Source organism: Mugil cephalus, chromosome 21, assembly GCF_022458985.1.
Source record: "Mugil cephalus isolate CIBA_MC_2020 chromosome 21, CIBA_Mcephalus_1.1, whole genome shotgun sequence".
Lineage (NCBI taxonomy): Eukaryota > Metazoa > Chordata > Actinopteri > Mugiliformes > Mugilidae > Mugil > Mugil cephalus.
The window spans coordinates 901,703-920,484 of record NC_061790.1 but is presented as its reverse complement, the minus strand read 5'-3'; the positions used below and the strand labels follow the sequence as shown (position 1 = coordinate 920,484).

At 41.9% G+C, this 18,782-nt stretch overlaps 1 protein-coding gene across 1 annotated transcript in view; it reads left to right on the top strand.

Annotated features, from left to right (window-relative positions):
- Nucleotides 1-18,782, top strand: part of vta1 (vesicle (multivesicular body) trafficking 1) — a 46,402-nt gene that overhangs the window by 11,404 nt on the left and 16,216 nt on the right. The window contains exons 3-5 of the mRNA XM_047573536.1: nt 4,540-4,667; nt 9,070-9,145; nt 14,283-14,397. Of these exons, the coding sequence (XP_047429492.1) occupies nt 4,540-4,667; nt 9,070-9,145; nt 14,283-14,397 (319 nt within the window). The remainder of the gene's footprint in view (nt 1-4,539; nt 4,668-9,069; nt 9,146-14,282; nt 14,398-18,782) is intronic.

Here is an 18,782-nt window from a genome sequence, read left to right as displayed (position 1 = left end):
TTAGAGAGGTTAATCCGCTCCATCAACGGGGTCACAGGCGCTTTTAAAGAGTGCACTCACAAATTACTCACAGGCAAACGTCCGTCTGGAGTCACTCCTTTGGGAACTGATTATGCTCCATCTGTACCAGTGCTTCAGATCAAACACAGCGTCCAAACACCAAGGATGCACGTTATCTATACCCCAACACACTCTTCTGGACCTAAGGTTATTTACCTGTGGCAGCGTGGATGCAGCAGTCTACTGCTGGAGGAGCTGCTCAGCTTTAGCTCTCCTACAGCCTGATGCAGTGGGTGACGGGGGTTGTCCATGACTGACATGAGCTTGGCCCCCATGACATGATGTCTTTGAGTGTCAAGTCCCGATCTGATGTTAAATGTCCAAAAGTTGGTCCCCTGTAGATTCATAGAGGCTTTTCTTGTTTTCCTTGTGTTCTCCTGGAGGCGACTGGATTCAGTCCAAGAAATGTTTCTGTCAAAGTTAATGTAGCGTAGAGGAAGGCTGTTCTGGAGTCTCTCCGTTGGGATCTGATTCTGCTGCCAGGTCGGTCAGGTATTCTGGGTGGAGGGTTTTGAGGACTGCCCAGTTGTGTATCATTGAAACATGCCCCATAATCAAATCCAGATGTTACCAAACTCAACAAAACTGAACTTTGTTTAATCAGAATACTTCTTGCTGAAATAATCGTCCACAAATGAAGGTAGAAGTTATTTAAGCCTCGGCTTTCACCACACTGGCAGGTAAAATAAGCACACAATTAAAAACACAATTAGTTGTTTTGATTAGTCAATTAATCCTGTGTTTGTTTCAGTGAGCCGGTTAGAAGGAGTCGACATCATTAGTGATTAATGTCCCCGTTGTGTAGCATGAATGTATAATCAAGATTATTGATTATATCTGAACCTGCAGCAGTTTTTAACATTGCTTGTTTCACATCCTTTCAGTCGTTGGACTCTCGGGCGCTGAGTAAGACCTCCACCTTCACGCATTTGCTGTCCATGTTGTCTGGTTGGTGAATTGGCTTCTCTCTGTTCTGTCAACAGGAGCCAGACTAATTAGATTTTTTTTTTTTTGTGGGCTTGTTATGATGAGGAAGGAGGAGGTGAACGGGCTCAAAGTGTTTCCAGCGGGCGTCAAACAAATGAGGCTTTAATCAAGAGACAGAGGAACAGATGGAGGAGCAGAAATCCATCTTGACTGCTGCAGCTCGTGGATCCTGTAGGACGGAGCTCAGGTTGATCTGTGGAGATTTCAATTACTTTTTGTTTAAGAAGATGCTCCACCTTCAATGTGGCTGTCAAACGCCCCAACATGAGTTACAACGAGCAGAGCCAGGTCCTTGTCTTCATGGTGGGAGGGGGGGGGGCTCCCCCAGAGGCAATGGGCTCACTTTATTGATCACTCAGAGCCAATTAAAGGAGAGAGCGGCACATGAGGCAGCTTTTACTGGGCCTCCAGGGACCTTCATTACGGTCGGTCAGGACGCCTCCCACCAGGACACGCATCCGCTGCTTTCATCTGCTCGTCTTCTTAGTTGTTACCTGGGCTGTATTTGGTTTCTTCTGTTTGTGAAATCTGGGAAAGTTTTAATCAGTTAGTTATTAAAGACTAAACTTCATTTTCCTATTATTGAGATTATAACCAGAATGTTACTGAGTACGGTTTATGTACAAATAGAAGAAAACTTAAGAATCCAAAGAGCATCCCATGAGGCTTCTAACATAATGATCTTTTATTTGTTTTTTGCTGCCAAGAGACGAGCTTTATCAAAAACATGATGAAGCTACATGTTTTTACAAAAGTAGGAATTATTGTTTTATTCAGTTTGAAGTTTTTTTAGATACTGTAGCAATTATTTTCTGAGTAGTCTCTGAGTAGTAATTTTGTTGAGTGTTACTATTCAACAAAAAAACTGTTTTTTGAACTTCAATAACTTGTGCTGATTGCAACCCAGAACCTTCATGCTGTGATGCTAACTTGTGCTAAAGGTGGCCAACACCCGCCTGGAGAGGAACATTGATTGAAATTTAAAAATCGTATGATTTTGCTTCTTCTTCTTCTTCTTGACCTTCTTTTTCTTCGGCTTCTTCTTTACGTCTTCTCTTGACTTCTGTAATCTTTGCCAGCTTTGACTTGACCTCACTTTTTACAGTGACGTGGTTTTGGTTTATGGCAAAGCTGAAGCAAATCCAACAGATCAGACTTGGCTGAAGCCTGATCGTATGTGATCATTTTAAAATGCCTGGATCAGCATACCTGATACCTATCGGGACATTCCTGGACAACAAGGCTTTGATGGTTCTATCCAGTCCTGATATACTGTTATCCCTCTGAGTGAAATCCAGATAGAGAGTGAAGTGATGCCAAACTCAAACACAAGTACCTGTTGAGCTGCCTGCAGCCAGGAGATGTTGTTTGACATTCACAGATCTTTGCTGCTGTTGCACCACACAAGGACAACATTAATCTTTCATTCTCTTTCTTATTGCTTGGATGGAGTTCATTTTTTTCTTTTTGCTGGGACACCCCAAGGTTTTCTTTGTACGTTCCAGTCGTTCAGGCACCGGTCCTCATGACTCATCCAACAGATGAGTCAGGACACAAACCACAGCAGCTTCTCTCTCTCCCCCGTTTTCCACTTTCCCCGATGACCCGGCTCGTATGTACGATACATGTTGGACTCATTAGTTCTATTTTCCACCGTCATTGCCGGCGAAACTCTCTGAGGCCTTGCTCTCACGGGGCCGATGGAAAATCACTTGTTTAAAATGGCCCGTTTCAGTTGCTGCAGGGTGGGAAATGTCCCGGAGCTGCCACTCACTCTATAAATATTCTCATGAAGAAGAAAATGACGGCGCCAGGAGATGAACCAGGATCAGGGTGGTCAAACATCCGAGATAACTGATGTCCTCCACTGTCCAACCTAAACAACCTAAAGCCCTTTACGACCTCGTTATCTTTAAAACGCCGCTGCCGTTCATTATTGAATAATACAGTAGCTGCAACACATTGTTTCACTTCTGTTTGGGTTCTGCTGCAAATTAACAATCTGTCACGTTCTCGTGTTTTCAGGAAATAATGACAACGTTTGAGACAGAAAAGGCACGGATGATGCTTTTATAAGATAATTTAGTGTTTTTTAAACCCATCCTATTGTTCATGTTCTTTGGAAAGTGGTTTGGGTTCAGTTATGTTTTTACTTAACTGTGATTTTGTTTAGTTGTTATTTTTGACAATATGTCCGTGTCATCCAGGCCAGTTTAACAAAAAGGACAACTGGAATTGTTGAGTTTCTTTAAGGCTTCCTGTCCAAGTAGCATCTTGAAGAAACTGTGACGTGAATAGAGGACAAATGATTTGAAATAGAAGTAAAGAAACCATAGATCATAGAACACATTGATTAAACATCGTTGCATGAAACGTCTTCAAGAAACAAGTCCACTTGTTTTTGTTGCATTATTCTAAACTACTGAATGTGGCCACACCTCCCTGCAAGAAGGCCTCGCTTCATCCCGTCCTCTGTTGTGTTTGTGAACATGGTCCTGCTGCTCTCATTCTCTACGCCATTATTGGCTGGAGGCAACACACCCACTTCCCAAAAGTTGCAGCCCATCCCTGTAGTGTCCTGAACTCTGCAACATATTGAGAAAATCCGGGCGGAGGGCCGAGCCTCTGCAGATAAATATGCCAATACACACTTTTAATATAAAAAAAGGAATGACTTTTGTTGAATAAATATCTGCTGAGTTGAGTTTCTAAAAGACGCTTCCTCTGGTGGGGTTGAATTTACTCCTTCTTTAAATTCCAGTAGCTGATAGAAGAAACCAAAAGCTGACAAACAAGCCTAAATAATGATTAATGACAGCTGAGACTTCAGGAAGGTGAACGTAACATAAAGCCTTCAAACAGCTCGTAATAGATGAATGTGGCAGGCGTTGGTACACTGGTACTCTCTGACATGTAGGTATTTTTTTCTCAGCTCTGAGACGTCACTTCTTATTCAAACCTAACTTCCATCAAAGATTTACCTGTGCATTTGGGCTTTTGAAAAAAAGCATTAAGATATCACATACAATTTCCAAAGGCGTCCCGTCTCAGAAGTCTGTTTAATGCCGTCACCTGAGGAACAGATGTCTGAAAGTTTGATTTTCACCTAGTAATCACACGACCAGAGTCTGTTAATGGCAACATGGTGTTCTGATCCTATTTCCATTCTAAAACAAATTCCTGCCGGGATGAAACATCTTCAAGAAACCTTGACGTTCCTCTGATGTTCAGCTGATGTTCTCCTGGCGTCCTGAGGACATTCTTCTTAGGTGCTACCAGTTTCAGCGTAGTTTGTTTGGATAAGCCATGACTTAGATGATTGAGAACGTTCACGTTATTTCACTTTTTTCAATGAATCTTTCATCCATTCATTTCATGTGTTCGTTAAATGACCTTTCACAATAAAAGTCACTTAAATTTGTCTGAAGTGTCAGGTTTGTCTTTGAGACTCAGTTTGCAGCTCATCCATGATTTATTTTTCTGTTTTTCCAGATGAAGAAGGAGCTGAGTGACAACGACTCCATCACTCAGGAGGTGGTTGGCAACGCCCACATTGAAAACTACGCCTTAAAGATGTTCCTGTACGCCGACAACGAGGACCGAGGAGGACGATTCCACAAGTGAGAAACACCTTGTTTTCTTCTGTTTGTAGAAATAGTTGCTGTTGACTGGTTTTATTGTGGCTCATGTGGGACAATCTTCTTTACTCTGTTTGAGTTTGTCAGTCTGACTCTTGACTACAAACCAACAAATCACAACACAACCTGAAATCCATCCACTGCCCTGTTCTGGGTTCTGTTCAGATACCTTCCTCTCCTCCTTCTCTTCCTTTTCCTGGTCCTAGTCCTTCCTATTTCCTTTCCTTATTGACTTCCCGACATCTATCTGTACTCCTCTTCTTCCTCCACTTTTCACTCTTCCCCACTTCCTCATCCCATTCCATTCCCCTTTCCCTTCTCTTCACGTGCTCCTCTTCCTCTTCCTCTGCCTCTGCCTCTTCCTCTTCCTCTGCCATTCAGACATGTCTCTTCCAGCCAGATGACCACATCACCAGAGGGATTACACTTGAGCGACTGCCACATCTGGCTATATTTTATTAGAACACACAAACACACACACAGCATGTTATATTTGTCTCCTAGCAACAGGCAGTGACTCATGCAGACCCTCTGACCACATGTGTTCACAGGACATCATGTCAGCACGCGTGTTAGTGTGGTTCATGTTCAATCATCTCTCTGATACATGTTGCCGTCTGTCCTTCCATCCATGACTTACTGAGATCAGACAGATCTGCAGAGCTCCTGGAAATGTCACATGATGTCAGATGCTTCTGCAGATTCACCAGAAAACACAGTCACCTGCAGAACAAGGCTATAAAACATAGGATCTGGAGCTAGAGATGAACCAGGAAATACCAAGAGACTGGGGTATGAGGAGATACCAGGACACCGAGGTATCAGGGCTGATCCAGGAATATTTAAAATGAGCTGATGATGATGAAGTCAAGATAAAGGTGAAGGTCAAGAAGAAGAAGGACGAACAAGAGCAAGCCGAGGAGAAGGAGAAGGAGGAGGCCAAGAAGACTTTTAGGGAGGTGTGGTCTTCCACATTAAAATCTACCTGTGTGTTTGAAGGTGCTGACTGTGCACCCACTGAGTCCATTTCTACCAACCCAGTTGTTCCTACGTCATCCAGGGAAATACTCCTCAATTCTCCTGGGTCCAGTCAACGTTATTTAAAAAGCCCAAAGTCGTATTGGTCCCAGAGGACTTTAGCGTTTGTACAACGAGTCCCAGACAGTTTTTCTGCCATGGAAGTAGAAACGTTTGGCATGGTCAGGGTCTGATCTGATATGAACATACTGGTTTAACAGGAGTGGTTTGAATCATGTTAATGCTGCAGTCTTTAAATAACTAAACCAGAACTTTAACCTTTAGAGAGCTGTGCAAATGGAAACTGTAAAATGGTAAAATATCATTGGCATCATTTGCTTTAGTTTTTAAAGTTTCTTAAGTGACGTAGAGTTGGACAGACAAAACATCTGAATTGTCCTCTACTAAAGTAACGGGTTTATATAATTAAAGTCGCTCTAAAGGATTTCACTTGATAACTTTTATTACATTTCATTCCTTTCATTCCTCTTATCATCTGGAATAAGACGTACTGGGAAGGTTTATAGAGAGGAACCATCTGGGAATTAAATCATAAAAAGACTTTTATGTCTTTCATATGGTTACGAGGTGTTATGGTTCTGTAGGATTTCAGAGCACTGTATTTATTAAATATAAAATAAACCATAACTGAAGGGCATTCGTGTTGATTTCTGCTGTGAAGTTGGGTGATTTACTGTGGAGGTCATTAGAGGAGGTTTTAGTGTTGGTTTCATCCTTCATCCCCTGAGTTCGCAGTTCATAAATATATACAGTATATATGTGTGTATAGGACTGCAACAAATGATTAATTGTTCAATTGTTTATTTTTTAATTGAATGTGTCCACTGTTTTATCAGTTTTCCTTATAAAAGTTATTCAAACATAATGACATTTAAATATATTTAAACATGAAATCTATGAATAAAACAGAACAACATTTTAATCTCAAATCACTGCTAAAGGTTGTTAACACCAGCTTAGAGCAGAACATTCATGGACATCTACCAGGTTTAGTTTTAGAGGTCTATATGAGAAGCTCTGACATGCTATAGCAACGCCATTATCATTGCCATTAGCTTAACCACTAGTATCACCATTACTGCCACCACTGGCATTGGTACTGGCTTCACCATTACTATCAGGAAGTCAGTATTGATACCCAGCCCTATAAATGAGTCCAAAAAAGTATTTCTAGAAGTGACTTTACACAGACGCTGTGGTTTCTCGCAATCGACCACTAGTGGATTGAGGCACCTCTACTCAACTCTGCATTGGAAGTATTAACAAAAATGACCAACCACAAAAGTGAAAAGTTGTTTTCAGTCAGAAGAAACTTGAGGAACCATTGGAGTGGCACCAACACAGCACAAACACAAGACGGCTTCTCCTTCTCCAGATGACCTTTGGTTGGAGGTAAACAAACTCCGACAGCAGGAAAAGTCCGTTTCCCCTCCTGTCAGAGAGTGTGAGCAGCTCCTGGAGGATGAATGGGTGCAGGCGTCAGGTTCTGTGGAGTTGTTTGCGGTGTAAATATCCACTCAGAGCCTCTCTTGTTTTTCTGGCTGGTATGTGAAACAGGATTGGGTAACATTTCTGTTATCCTCTGAAGGATTTTTTTTTTTTTTTCTTTTTAACGAGAGCCCAGCGTCCTGCTGCTAACGGGACCATGCCTCTGTGGCGTCTTAGCTAGAACACAGCTACGAACACAAGTACACATGAAGACATGATTACACAGGTGAACATTTATGGGAGGCTGTGGTGGAATAAGAAACTTCCTCCGACGTGTTTTGCTACTGCTTCAGTATTACGCTCCAACACAAGAAGCCCATTCATGGTCCTTAGCTTTAACTGCGTGTGTTGATGGGAAATCAACCTCTAGCTGAGTGCCAGTAAATCTGAGCTGTGGCTGCTGGATTTGACTACTTTAAAACCAGAAAACCTCAGAGTTACACCTGTACCGACAACATTTAAATGATTTACTCAGTCATATTTACGCCAGCTGTTTTTTTGGAGGGGGGCTTTAAAAGAGTCTGTAACCTCCATCTTTCAGCTCAGTATCATGGAGCTGGTGTCATTTGAATTTACCATGTCTAATTAAGCAGACACACTGAGCCTGAAGTCACAATGTGTAGTGAGTAGTGTGTTTATCTCACTCCGTTTGTCACATCTAGCCTCTTTGATGTCATGTAAATGAGAGCGTTTAATCCAGCTGTATACTCGTACATTTCTCCAGAGATTACCAAACCAAAACCTCCTCACAGCGTTTGGAACCTGACTCAGCTCCGTGAGCCTGCTGACAGACCTCAGAGCTGTTAACCAACCAACTAGAGTCAACGCATGAAGTGACGGAGGTTAATTATTGATGTGATCATGTTGATTATCTCTTCAATAACGAGCAGTGTCTCCATGTGAGAGTCTTTACATCTTGGTTCCAAATCTGGATCATGTCTCCAAATCTCCAACCATGTGGTCCTGGTTCTGGTCCAGTGGTAGGTAGAGATCCATAACAGACAGCAGCTGATACAATATTCTACTAACCACATGGTGGCGCTGCTGCTGATCTCCAGTTCTGGCTGAGAATGCATTTTAATACATAGGTACCTAGAGCTGAGGTGCAGTCTGAAGTCAGTGTTTGATTTACAGTCTGAGATATACAGGTTTCAGTTCATCTCAGACATGTACAAGGACCCACATTATCTTCAAAAGATCTGTACAAGTACATCAGATGAAAACTAGGTTACACCAACATTCAGAAATGGTTTAATTATCATTATCATTTCACATGACATCCAATCGAGTCAATTTGCTCTATAAACCTTCATTCTAAGATCAATTTTCTGCAAAATGTAATATATTTTTATATCATGACATAAAAGTGTCATGAGTAGAAAGGTATCTGTTACGCACCGTGAAGGAAATGATGGTTTTCATTGCTATTGTCTTGTGTTTTTCTCAGCCACTCTGTTCCTTTTATTAATAAGTACAAATTAAATGCATCTTTGGCTGCTGCTGGTGAGACAGACTGATGTCTTTGAATCCCTTCAGGTGTGGACAGGTGTGACAGGGTTTTTGGTCTACCAGAGGAGAACTGATTGTGTCAGATTTGTGAGAAACAGAAAATTAAATATGTTTTTTATTGTCCATTATGTATGCAGGAATGAACTTTTTGCTTCATAGTCAATACTTTAATTTTCTGTTGAATATTGCTGACTAAATGGTTGCTTAAGATTTGCTTGTTGGCTAAAATAGTTTGAATATTTGATTAAAAAAAGAATAAAGAGTCATAACTTGGACCGTTTGTACACTTTATTTATATTGTTGGTACTAATGGAGGAGCTAATTCTTTCTATTGCTTGTATTCTAACAGAAACATGATCAAGTCTTTCTACACATCCAGTCTGCTGATGGATGTCTTGTCGGTGTTTGGGGAGTTGTCAGAGGAGGTAAGATGAAGAATTTCTTTCAAATATCAAGTTCAATCCTCATCAATTCTATCCCTTTTAAATAGTTTAAAATCTACTAAGAAACCAACACCTATATAACATTTAGCCTGCTACAAGGTATCGTTGTGTCGCCAAAGTCTGATAATGATTAGGGATCGTTGCGTTTGAACTGTGACTAAAACAGACATGATAGAAAATGGTTTACATGTCATTGTTTTGGGATTTTGTTTAAAGTGAATCACTGAAAATAAAAAAGTGTCTTGAAAGCTCACATACAATTCACCCCTCAGAATTTTCCATTTCTATACATAAATGATTTAAAACTTTAGGGGATTTTTGCACAAATCCTGAAAGTAGACAGAAAACCCAATGAAACACATTAAACATGAGTATTAAACTTGTGTATTTGAGCCAGTATTACATATCAGTGAGGTGCAGCTCCTGGGTTACAAGTCAATTCCCTGGTCAAATTAGAGTCCATGTGTCCAGGAGTGTTTCCATCCATGTGATGAGACTCAGTTCCTGGTTTAGTTTTTAAAAATCAGGGATTTTTTCTCATGTTTGTGTTGAAGTGTGTGATGACAACGGATCAAAGGAGCTTTGTGAGGAGCTCAGAAAAAGAGTTGTTGTTGCTCAGCAGGCTGGAAAAGGTTCCACAAACATCTCTAAAGAGTCTGGAAGCCACAAATAATCCACAGAGAGTCAGACAGATTGAAGACGACTGTTCCCCTCCACAGGAGTGGTCCACCAACAAACATCACTCCATCATAGTGGGAGAGGAACCAGAGGAACCCAGGGGAACTTCTAAGCAGCTAAACGCCTCTCTCACATTGGCTGATGTTCATGTTGATGAATCCACTCAACAACCAAAGACACTGCTCTCTGTCCAAAAAGAACATTTCTGCCCATTTATAGTTTGATCAACATAGTGTGGACAAACCAGAAGATGTTGGAAAAAGCTCAGTATTTATAATCATTGTCCCAATAATGTGGAGCAAGCAGCAAATCATTCCAAATTATTCCTGTACAGCCAAACACTGCTCAGACCCAGAGCACTTTTTAGGAAAATGGTGTCTAAATGTAGCACATTTCTACTTGTGGTACTCAAAGTTCTTTCCAGTCACAATCACATACCTATTTATTCATTCGCCGCTAGTGCGTCCATGTCACTTCGAGGCCATAAAAACATCAGCAGGACACTTGAGTTCATACAGTATGCGGTTTCACTAAATGAGGCCTGATGGACGTACACCCACAGAGAGTCCGCTGTGAGACAATGAGTCCTCAGAGTGTAGCGTGGGGAGTTCTCTGCAGACAGGAGCGCTTCAGTTTCAGGGAGTTAAAGGAGGTTTTCAGCAGGTGTCAGTGATCAGGTGATCAGGTGGTTGGCACAGTGTCACTGTCGTCCACTCAGTGAATGCCTTGCTTCAGGACTGCTCTGGGCTTTAGTGAGTAGAAACCACTTTCATACCCTCCCATCGGCCACAATTCACCCTATTGAAGTGTCTTCAAGCAAGAAAATGAATCTCCACTCTGTCGTGTGTTGCCGCCCATGACCTTAATCCTAGGAATGTGGAGATAAAGGAGACTGTTCTGATACGGGGTTCATATATGAAGCCTAAGGATTTGCTTTAAGTTTACAGTCATAGCCAGCTTTACATAATGATCATCAAATCCTGTAGCCAGGAAATAATATATAAAATAAATAAATAATAAGACAGAACAGCCTAGCCTAATGCATCATCTGCTAATTCCTATAAATTATATTATAGTTCCTGTTTATAGTCTGCTTACATTTAGTGCACAAGTCCATCTGTATGACATGTTTATAGTACCTCAATCAGTCATTGTGCACATTTTGCTCACTCACCTGTATATATGGTCTCACCTGTACATAGGTTTACGTCTGTAAATATTGTCCGTGTGCTATAAAACCTCTGATAAGCTGTAAATGGACCTGGACATGCTTAATGACACAAGGTTGAATGTAATCTAATCTAACCTGCATAGACCAGTCGTTTTGAAATATTTTGATGACAACAGCATGAACATGTTTATTTACACAGAAGAGGTGATGGCAGATGATGACGTAGCAGAGATGTGACATAGACAACCTTAGACAGATGTCCTCTGCTGTCTTTAGGTGTAACCTTTTTGTTAACAGAGGCAACTAACTGTATAACTATACCTGGGTACTTAACAAACTTTTAAAACTCACTCAAACAAAGTGGATAGTTTATTGTATTCTTCTGCACCCAGAATACATTTTCTGTGCATGGCTTCTCATTGAATGGGTAAAGGAAGTAAAGGAACCCTTCGACTTTGACTTGCCTCGCAGAAGACCACTGTGACGTGGTATCAAACACCTGAGTTTCTGCAGGGCAAATGTTATCTACCAGAGCACTAAACTGTTCCAGCGTTGACCATCTGTTCCTCTGCCTACTACCGTTTATCACTCTCTACCATGAACCGGTCTGCTCTGACAAGACAAGTGTCAGGCTTTATGTTCTACATTCAGAAGCTTATCATTACCTTTACGCTGCTTTCCTTATTTAAGCCTTTTCTCTTGCTTGACACTGTGGGCAGGCCACGTCTGGAATGTGAAAGCTGTAATTAATAATTCAAACTGTGTGTGCTAAAAGGATGCTGACTTACCTCTGCTAACTGAGATGAATCAAACTATTTCCGAATGGAGTCCATGGCTGGCATATGTTATTTTAAAGATCACTTCTCCGTTCCAGAGTGTGTAGTCATGTGTTGGAAGTGAATATCTTTTAGAGGAACTGGTAACATTGGAGGCATCCAATTCCAATGGATTGTAACTATTAGAAATATTTCTAAGTTGGAACTGGTTTCCAGTTCCCACCGCTACGTCCCACTGATTAGAAGTCTCTCACTGTCATTAACCCTGCTACCCAGGCATCTTGTGTCTTATAAATGTTACATGTATCTGGTAAAATAATGACAGGAACACATTTTATAACAAGGTGTTCATGTTATTTTATTTTTTTAATGGAATACCTACACAGTGAGTCACGCCTTTCCTGAATTTTCTTGCAGACGTCAAACAATTCCTGTCCTTCTATTTTTTGGTTTAATATCGCAGCAATGTTGTTTCAGTGACTGGAAATGTTAAGTGTTCGTCACTCCTTGGAGGCAAAGCAAATAGTGCCCTACGCCAGAACCAACCTCAGCCCTCCCGGGCCTCATTGTTTCTGCGCTGTTGCTGAAAACATAGCACTTATCAGGAAGAAGCAGAAAAGCCTCCGTTCATTCTTATCAGTGTGTCAGTGTAAATGTGTTGCCTTGGTTTCCCTTTACCACTTCAGCTCTAATGTATCCTGCTTTAATGTGTCCTCTACCACACCTAGCTATTCCTGTTCACTCTTAGCCTCGCACAGCCTCTTAATTCTCCTGAATCTGACAAACACGTCACAGACGATGGTGAAACCAAGTTATCTCAGTTTTTCTGTCTTCTCACCATTCTCTTTTGTTTTCTCCAAATGCTTGTTTTTAAAAGTAACAAACTAATAAAATATAAGGAGTTTTTTTCTAATAAAACCTCCAAAACTACAGCCAATCCTTTTAACTTCTGTCCAAAAACCATCTTCTTTTTTCTCTTTTCTTTCTGTCTTCAACAAACAATATACACCTTTTAAAAATTCTTATCCTGACATTTGCCCTTATTTTAATGTCTTCAGCCAGTAGCAGCTTAACTTTTCATTCCTTGCTCCAGACTTTTTTTCTCTCAGTTCATGTACTGAACAAATAATACCTGCCTCAGCCAAGCACTGCTTTAAATCAGTTTCCACAAAAGCCCCACTTGTTCTTTCCCCCTTTTCAACTATTATTGCATAACTGCGCCACAAACCAAAACTTTAGTACCATTTCACAGATATAAGTGAATATGACTGACTGGTAACAACGGTGCACGACAAGACCTTCGGTATATTTTATTTTGAAGACGATTCATTTGACTCTTTAACCCCTTGTTTCTTCATCTACATCAGAAATACCATTATCAGTTGTTTATACTTCTGAACCATAGTCATTATCACTGTCATCATTGATGGACCAATGAACTGTGAATTCTACTAGTGAACTCTGAAAGAAAATGTCAGGACATGAGTTCATGAGCTGAATGTGAAGAGAAACTGGGTCATGGAGGAAGACAAGGAGCCCAAGAACACCAGTGGTTCTCCAGAAGAACCAGATGAATGTTTAGGAACAAGTCAAAGTCCTGACCTTCATCCAGTAGAAATGTTCAGCATCAATGGATGAGAGGAAACCACCAACATCTCACAACTCAACTGGTTCTGTTCTGATGAATGGGATCAGATTCCTACGAGCTGCACCAACATATAGTTGATGTTAGTGCAGTACAAGGAGACCACAACAGACAAAACAAGGCTTCAAACTGATATGAACAAATGGTTCAATTTCTTGAATAAACAAATGCACAATTCTTGTCTGATTGGGTTCTGTTTGTCTACTTTCAGGACTGGCCTCTGATGGTTTTCAGTAATTTTTATGTTGAAAATTGCTATTGCACTGTTAGGATCTGCTGCTAATGTCTTGACGCCAGATACCTCCGGGCACTTTCAGAGCTCCAGTGGAGGCCAGGCCTCGCTGCCCAAATCCTGCTTTCCCAGTTAATTAACCTAAACCCAATATCTGTCATCATGGTGATCCCTCATGATGTTTTACATAAATATTCCCAGAAAATACCTATGTCAACCACTGGCCCCAGAGATCCCTCTGCCCCCACTGTAATAAATAACACTTAATTATTGCAAAACCTACTTTCAATATTTCATCCTTTCCTCAAGTGAGTCCTTCTCCAACTCAGTTTTTTTTTCACATCATGTGAATCGTTTGTTTATACCCCAACACCTTAAAACCCAGAACCCACTCATTCACCAACTAATAAGTGGATCATCCCATTCCAGACTATTGTCTACTGTGTATCATGCGGACATACAAAAATCCTAACTTCTGCTTCCTGCTCATGTCAAACCTTCTCAGTCACCAACTCTCTCCGTTTCATCTTACCACCCTTATCCTCTGCAAGCTGTCTTCCAGCATGAATAATTACCTGTTTGATCTATCTTTTACGCCGTCATTCAATCTCTTCCAGAATATCCAGCACAGGAAGTACGCCCGCTGGAAGGCCACCTACATCCACAACTGTCTGAAGAATGGGGAGACGCCTCAGGCCGGTCCCATTGGCATGGACGAGGACGAGGAAGCAGGTGGGACGTGCTGATATGGTGCAGGAATTTCACTGTGCTCGTTCTTACGAAATTCATTCTTGCTCTTTAATGGACTCTGTGTGTGTCGGGAGTGTCAGAATGTGTTTATGTGTGTCTATGAAGCCATGCTTGTTATTGTTTGCCTTATCAGTGTTGAGACATGGGCAGATTGGAAGTGTGCAGAGAGTAGATTAGTCATGGAATGCCTTCTTATGGCCGGTGGTTTGGCCTAGAATATGAAATTAGTTCAATTAGAGATAGGTCTTATGTTATATGTGTGTCTGAATGTATGTCAGTACACGTGGGAATGAGCTGATATTTGTTGTATTATTCACTTTTCCTGTCATATTCACTGCAGCTCTGTTCTGAGTCTCTGACCTTTGTCGCACTGAAAAGCTCTGGCCTCTGCTGCCAGGCCTACACCATAAAACATAACCTTTAACAGAAAGAAAGCGTGGGAACACACCACCAGATCCCGGTGAGATTGACTGAATTAGTAAGACAACAAAACGTCCATTGCAGCCTTTAAAGTTCATCACATTAAGAGAAGCGTGTGGTGGGTTAAAACAGGGCCAGTGCCACAGGGACCACTGGTTCCTAAAGTTCATCAGATCTGAAAAGGATTACAACCTCCTGCTGTTACAGTGCTCCAGGTTTACAGGCAATCCTCCAAGCTTATCTGCATTTTGGCAGAAAGTAATTCACTCGGATGTCTGCCAAAGCAAATAGAAAGGGGCTGAGCTACGTTTTTAATTTCTTTGTCTCAAAAATCTTAAACTCATCTTGTGTGACCTTTCCCATGATTTTAATATATTTAATAAATCCACACATAAGCACCAAAAAACTTCTCCACGACCTTCATATGGTTTCTCTAAGGCCCCGCCCAGACTCGTGTTAACATGTGTCCTGGGGAATCCAGTCACAGGTCTCCAGCTCAAAGTCCAGGTGTGAACCCTGATCTGGTGTCAGTCCACATGTGGAGCTGGTCTGGGACACACAATGAGTCCTGGGCCCCGTTAAAGACCACCTACTGACCAGAGGAGGAGCTGGACTTATTCATTCAACCACTGGTAGAAATTATGTCTCCTCCATCTTGTCCCTCTAGTTTTTCATCTTTCATGTGTCTCTGCTCTTGTCCAGCTCTTCTCTGTCGTTGTATTTTCTAAATTCATTCAGCTCTTGGAGTTAGAGCTTCTGTCATGTTCTGGATCTCCATCATACATTGACTAATGTTGTCGCAGTAAGATTTCCAATGAGAGGACACAGAAAATGTCCTGTACCGTATTTAAAATAATCAAGATAGGTATTTGTTTTTCCCAGCCCGTTTTCAGACTTGTCATTAAGATGTCATGGTGTGTCTGAACTTTAATGAAACCCTTTTTAATTGTCTTCATAATCTTTCAACGGAGTTAAAGCCATGTACAGCCTGCCTTTGTTATGACATAGTTCAGCACTGATGCAACGAGATGTTTTGCAACAGTTTTGTGTAACAACAATTCGAATTAATAGATTTGTATTCATGCAGTAACTGGAATTACAAAGGTCCAATCCTGCCCTAGTTTCAGTTTGTCTGTGATGAATGATTGTCCCTCATTCATTAAGTTCCAGCCCTGAAGGAGGAGACCAGATTAAGAGGTTTGGATAGATAGACACATTTGCTGGACCATCTCTACGTGAATTATGTGATCATTCTGGTAATTCCAAGACTCTTCTGACTTCAGCTACAAGTAAAATTCATACTGAGCCACGAGGGACTCCGGAGCATCTGGACTCATTTTCTGATTGCACTTTGAGAGCAAGGAATTGCATCAAGAGCCCCCGGGGACGACGCGAGCCCGAGCAGAAATTTATGTTGACATGAACACCTACAGGGCTTGCACACGTTTCCCTTCCCTATAGGGGAAACCCTAAACGTATTTTTCATGTCGGAGTCGTGATGTTGACGCATTCCTGCTAAAATAAAGGCCATCTGCTCGCCCACGCCCTCTCGGTGCACGTACATGAGCGTGTGCTTGCCCCAAACATGGCCTCCTCACCATGACATCACCTACAGCATCCCTCAGCTGTACATGCATGAACAGTAAACACTGACATACACGTCAAACTCATTTCTTTTCTTTCTTTGTCTTTTTCTTTCATTCTTTCCTGCTCATGTCTCTCACACACTTTCACACCCTGTATTCGCAGTGTGCATTGGGGTCTCTATGTCATCATGATAGCTTATTCCCACTGATGGAGTGAACCGCCAGCACACAGCTCATATCATCCACCCTGCACGTGTATGTGTTCTTGTTTTTATTAAGTTGTGGGGGCATTTTCCTGGGCAGCACAACTTTTTGGGCGTTAAACCCTTCTGAGGCTCGGTCTTATGTCAGAGCATCGGGTTAGGGGCGCTAGTCTGGTCTGACATTTGTTGAGGATTAGCTTGTTACTGGCTCACTAATTGTGTGAATACAGGGGCTAGGGATTATGTCCACGGAATAGATAGAAACACAAGTTTGTGTGTGTGGCAAGTTGAGTTGACCTTTAGAAAACCTGTGATCACTGATGATTCTCAGACGAGTTCTTTGATTTCCAAGAAGATTTGTTTACATTCCTTGGTCTTCGGTTTTGCTGTGTCCATCTGAATATGAATGTTTTGTTACTGCATGGACCAAGGGCCTGAAACCAGGGCCTTGGTAATAGAAGTAATTGTTGGTTGCAGTCACTAATACCATTTAATAAAGCCGACTAACCAGGAAAGTGTTTCTGGTTTCTCTCTGGGAACTGACCTGCTCCAGCAAAGACCTGCCTGGATACCTGCCTCTCCCAAGTGCACAAAAGTAACTTTCTGATATGTGCTTGATAAACGGGCATGAACACATCCAGGCGTTTGGGCTGAACTTGGTTGGTTTGGAACATAACGGAGACAGAGACTGATCACATTTCAAATATCTGATTAGTTCTTCTCATGTTAAGAAGTTAAACACGATCCATAATCAAATCCAAACGGCTTATCAGCTGTTACTACTTTCACAGCTGAAAAGGAAGCACAGATTCATGGGCTCATGCAGTTTATTTTATGAGCAGGCTTCCTGGTTTCAGTGAATGATGTTATCAATATTAGCCGGTCCAGCCGCTCTTCTTCTGCTGTCTTCAGACTACAGAAGGCCTCAGTCTTCTGGTTCTCCACAGGTCAAAAGTGCATCTTTACATGTCTCTGTTGGACAGTTTGCTGTCAGTGCTTCTGGACACGGCAGTGACAGAAAGCAGCTTAAGTACGTTAATTAACCTCTGGAGAGTAGTGCGACTGTGTTTGACACACACCCACCAGCACACTAATATACCAGCGAGTCACAGAAAGACCATTGTCTTCCAGCAGCTCTGCTCTGACTTTCCATTGGCTGGGACGGTGTTTAGCAAGAGGAAAGGAATGGATGGAGGGGTGAGGTGGGTGGGGGGTGCAGAGAGAGAGAAAACAGCTTCCAGTGCTGAGTTGTCAAATATATATATTTAAAAGATGTGTTCTGTGACCCGGTAGTCAGAGGGAAACGAACCTCTGGAGTTGGCCACGGTTTGCAGTGGCTGCCTGACTGGACCAGGTTACAGAGACTGTCTAAACGTTGTCTTCTTCAACACGTGTGCCACAACACAAAGTCCCCATGAGGAGACAGAGGAAACTTTAAATGCAACACGTTTGTAAATTCATCACTGAGATGAGCTGCATTGAAGTTCATCTCATCTCCGCTTAATCCTCACTATGGTCGCGGGGTTTTCTGGAGCCCGTCCCAGCTGGCGTCAGGTTAGGGTCAGTTTAGAGTCACCAATCAGCCTAAGGAGCATGTCTTTGTCGGTGGGAGGAAACCAGGAGAGACCTTCTCGCTGGGAGGCATCAGCGCTAACCACCGAGCCGCTGTGCCACCTCTTCTTCAACATTTCTGCAGAAAAATCCATCAAAACTTCAGTAGATTTTCACAAGTCCTGAAAGTCGACCCTGACTTGGGGAGAACACATGAAACTGAAATATTACACTGTGTATTTGTTTGTTCAGGAAAACGAGCCAGTATTACATAACAGTGAGTGTTGAAGTAAGTGCACCTCTAGCATTAGAAGTTATGTTTGAGGTCAAATCAGAGTCCACGTGTTCCCATCAGTGTGATGAGACGTCAGTTCCTGCTTTAGTTGAAATAAATCATGTCTCAGTCAGATCTTACACTTCGTGGAATACAAGTAGTTCCAAATACCAGCTTGAAGAGTTCACCCTAACATCTAGATCTGTGTCCAGATGGCAGCTGCAGGGCCTTTGAAAGAGCACAACTATTCTGAGCTCAGAAACTGTTGTTAAACGTGCCCTTTGCCAGACACTCATTCACTAATTGGACCACGGGAGCTGCACAGTGTCCAGC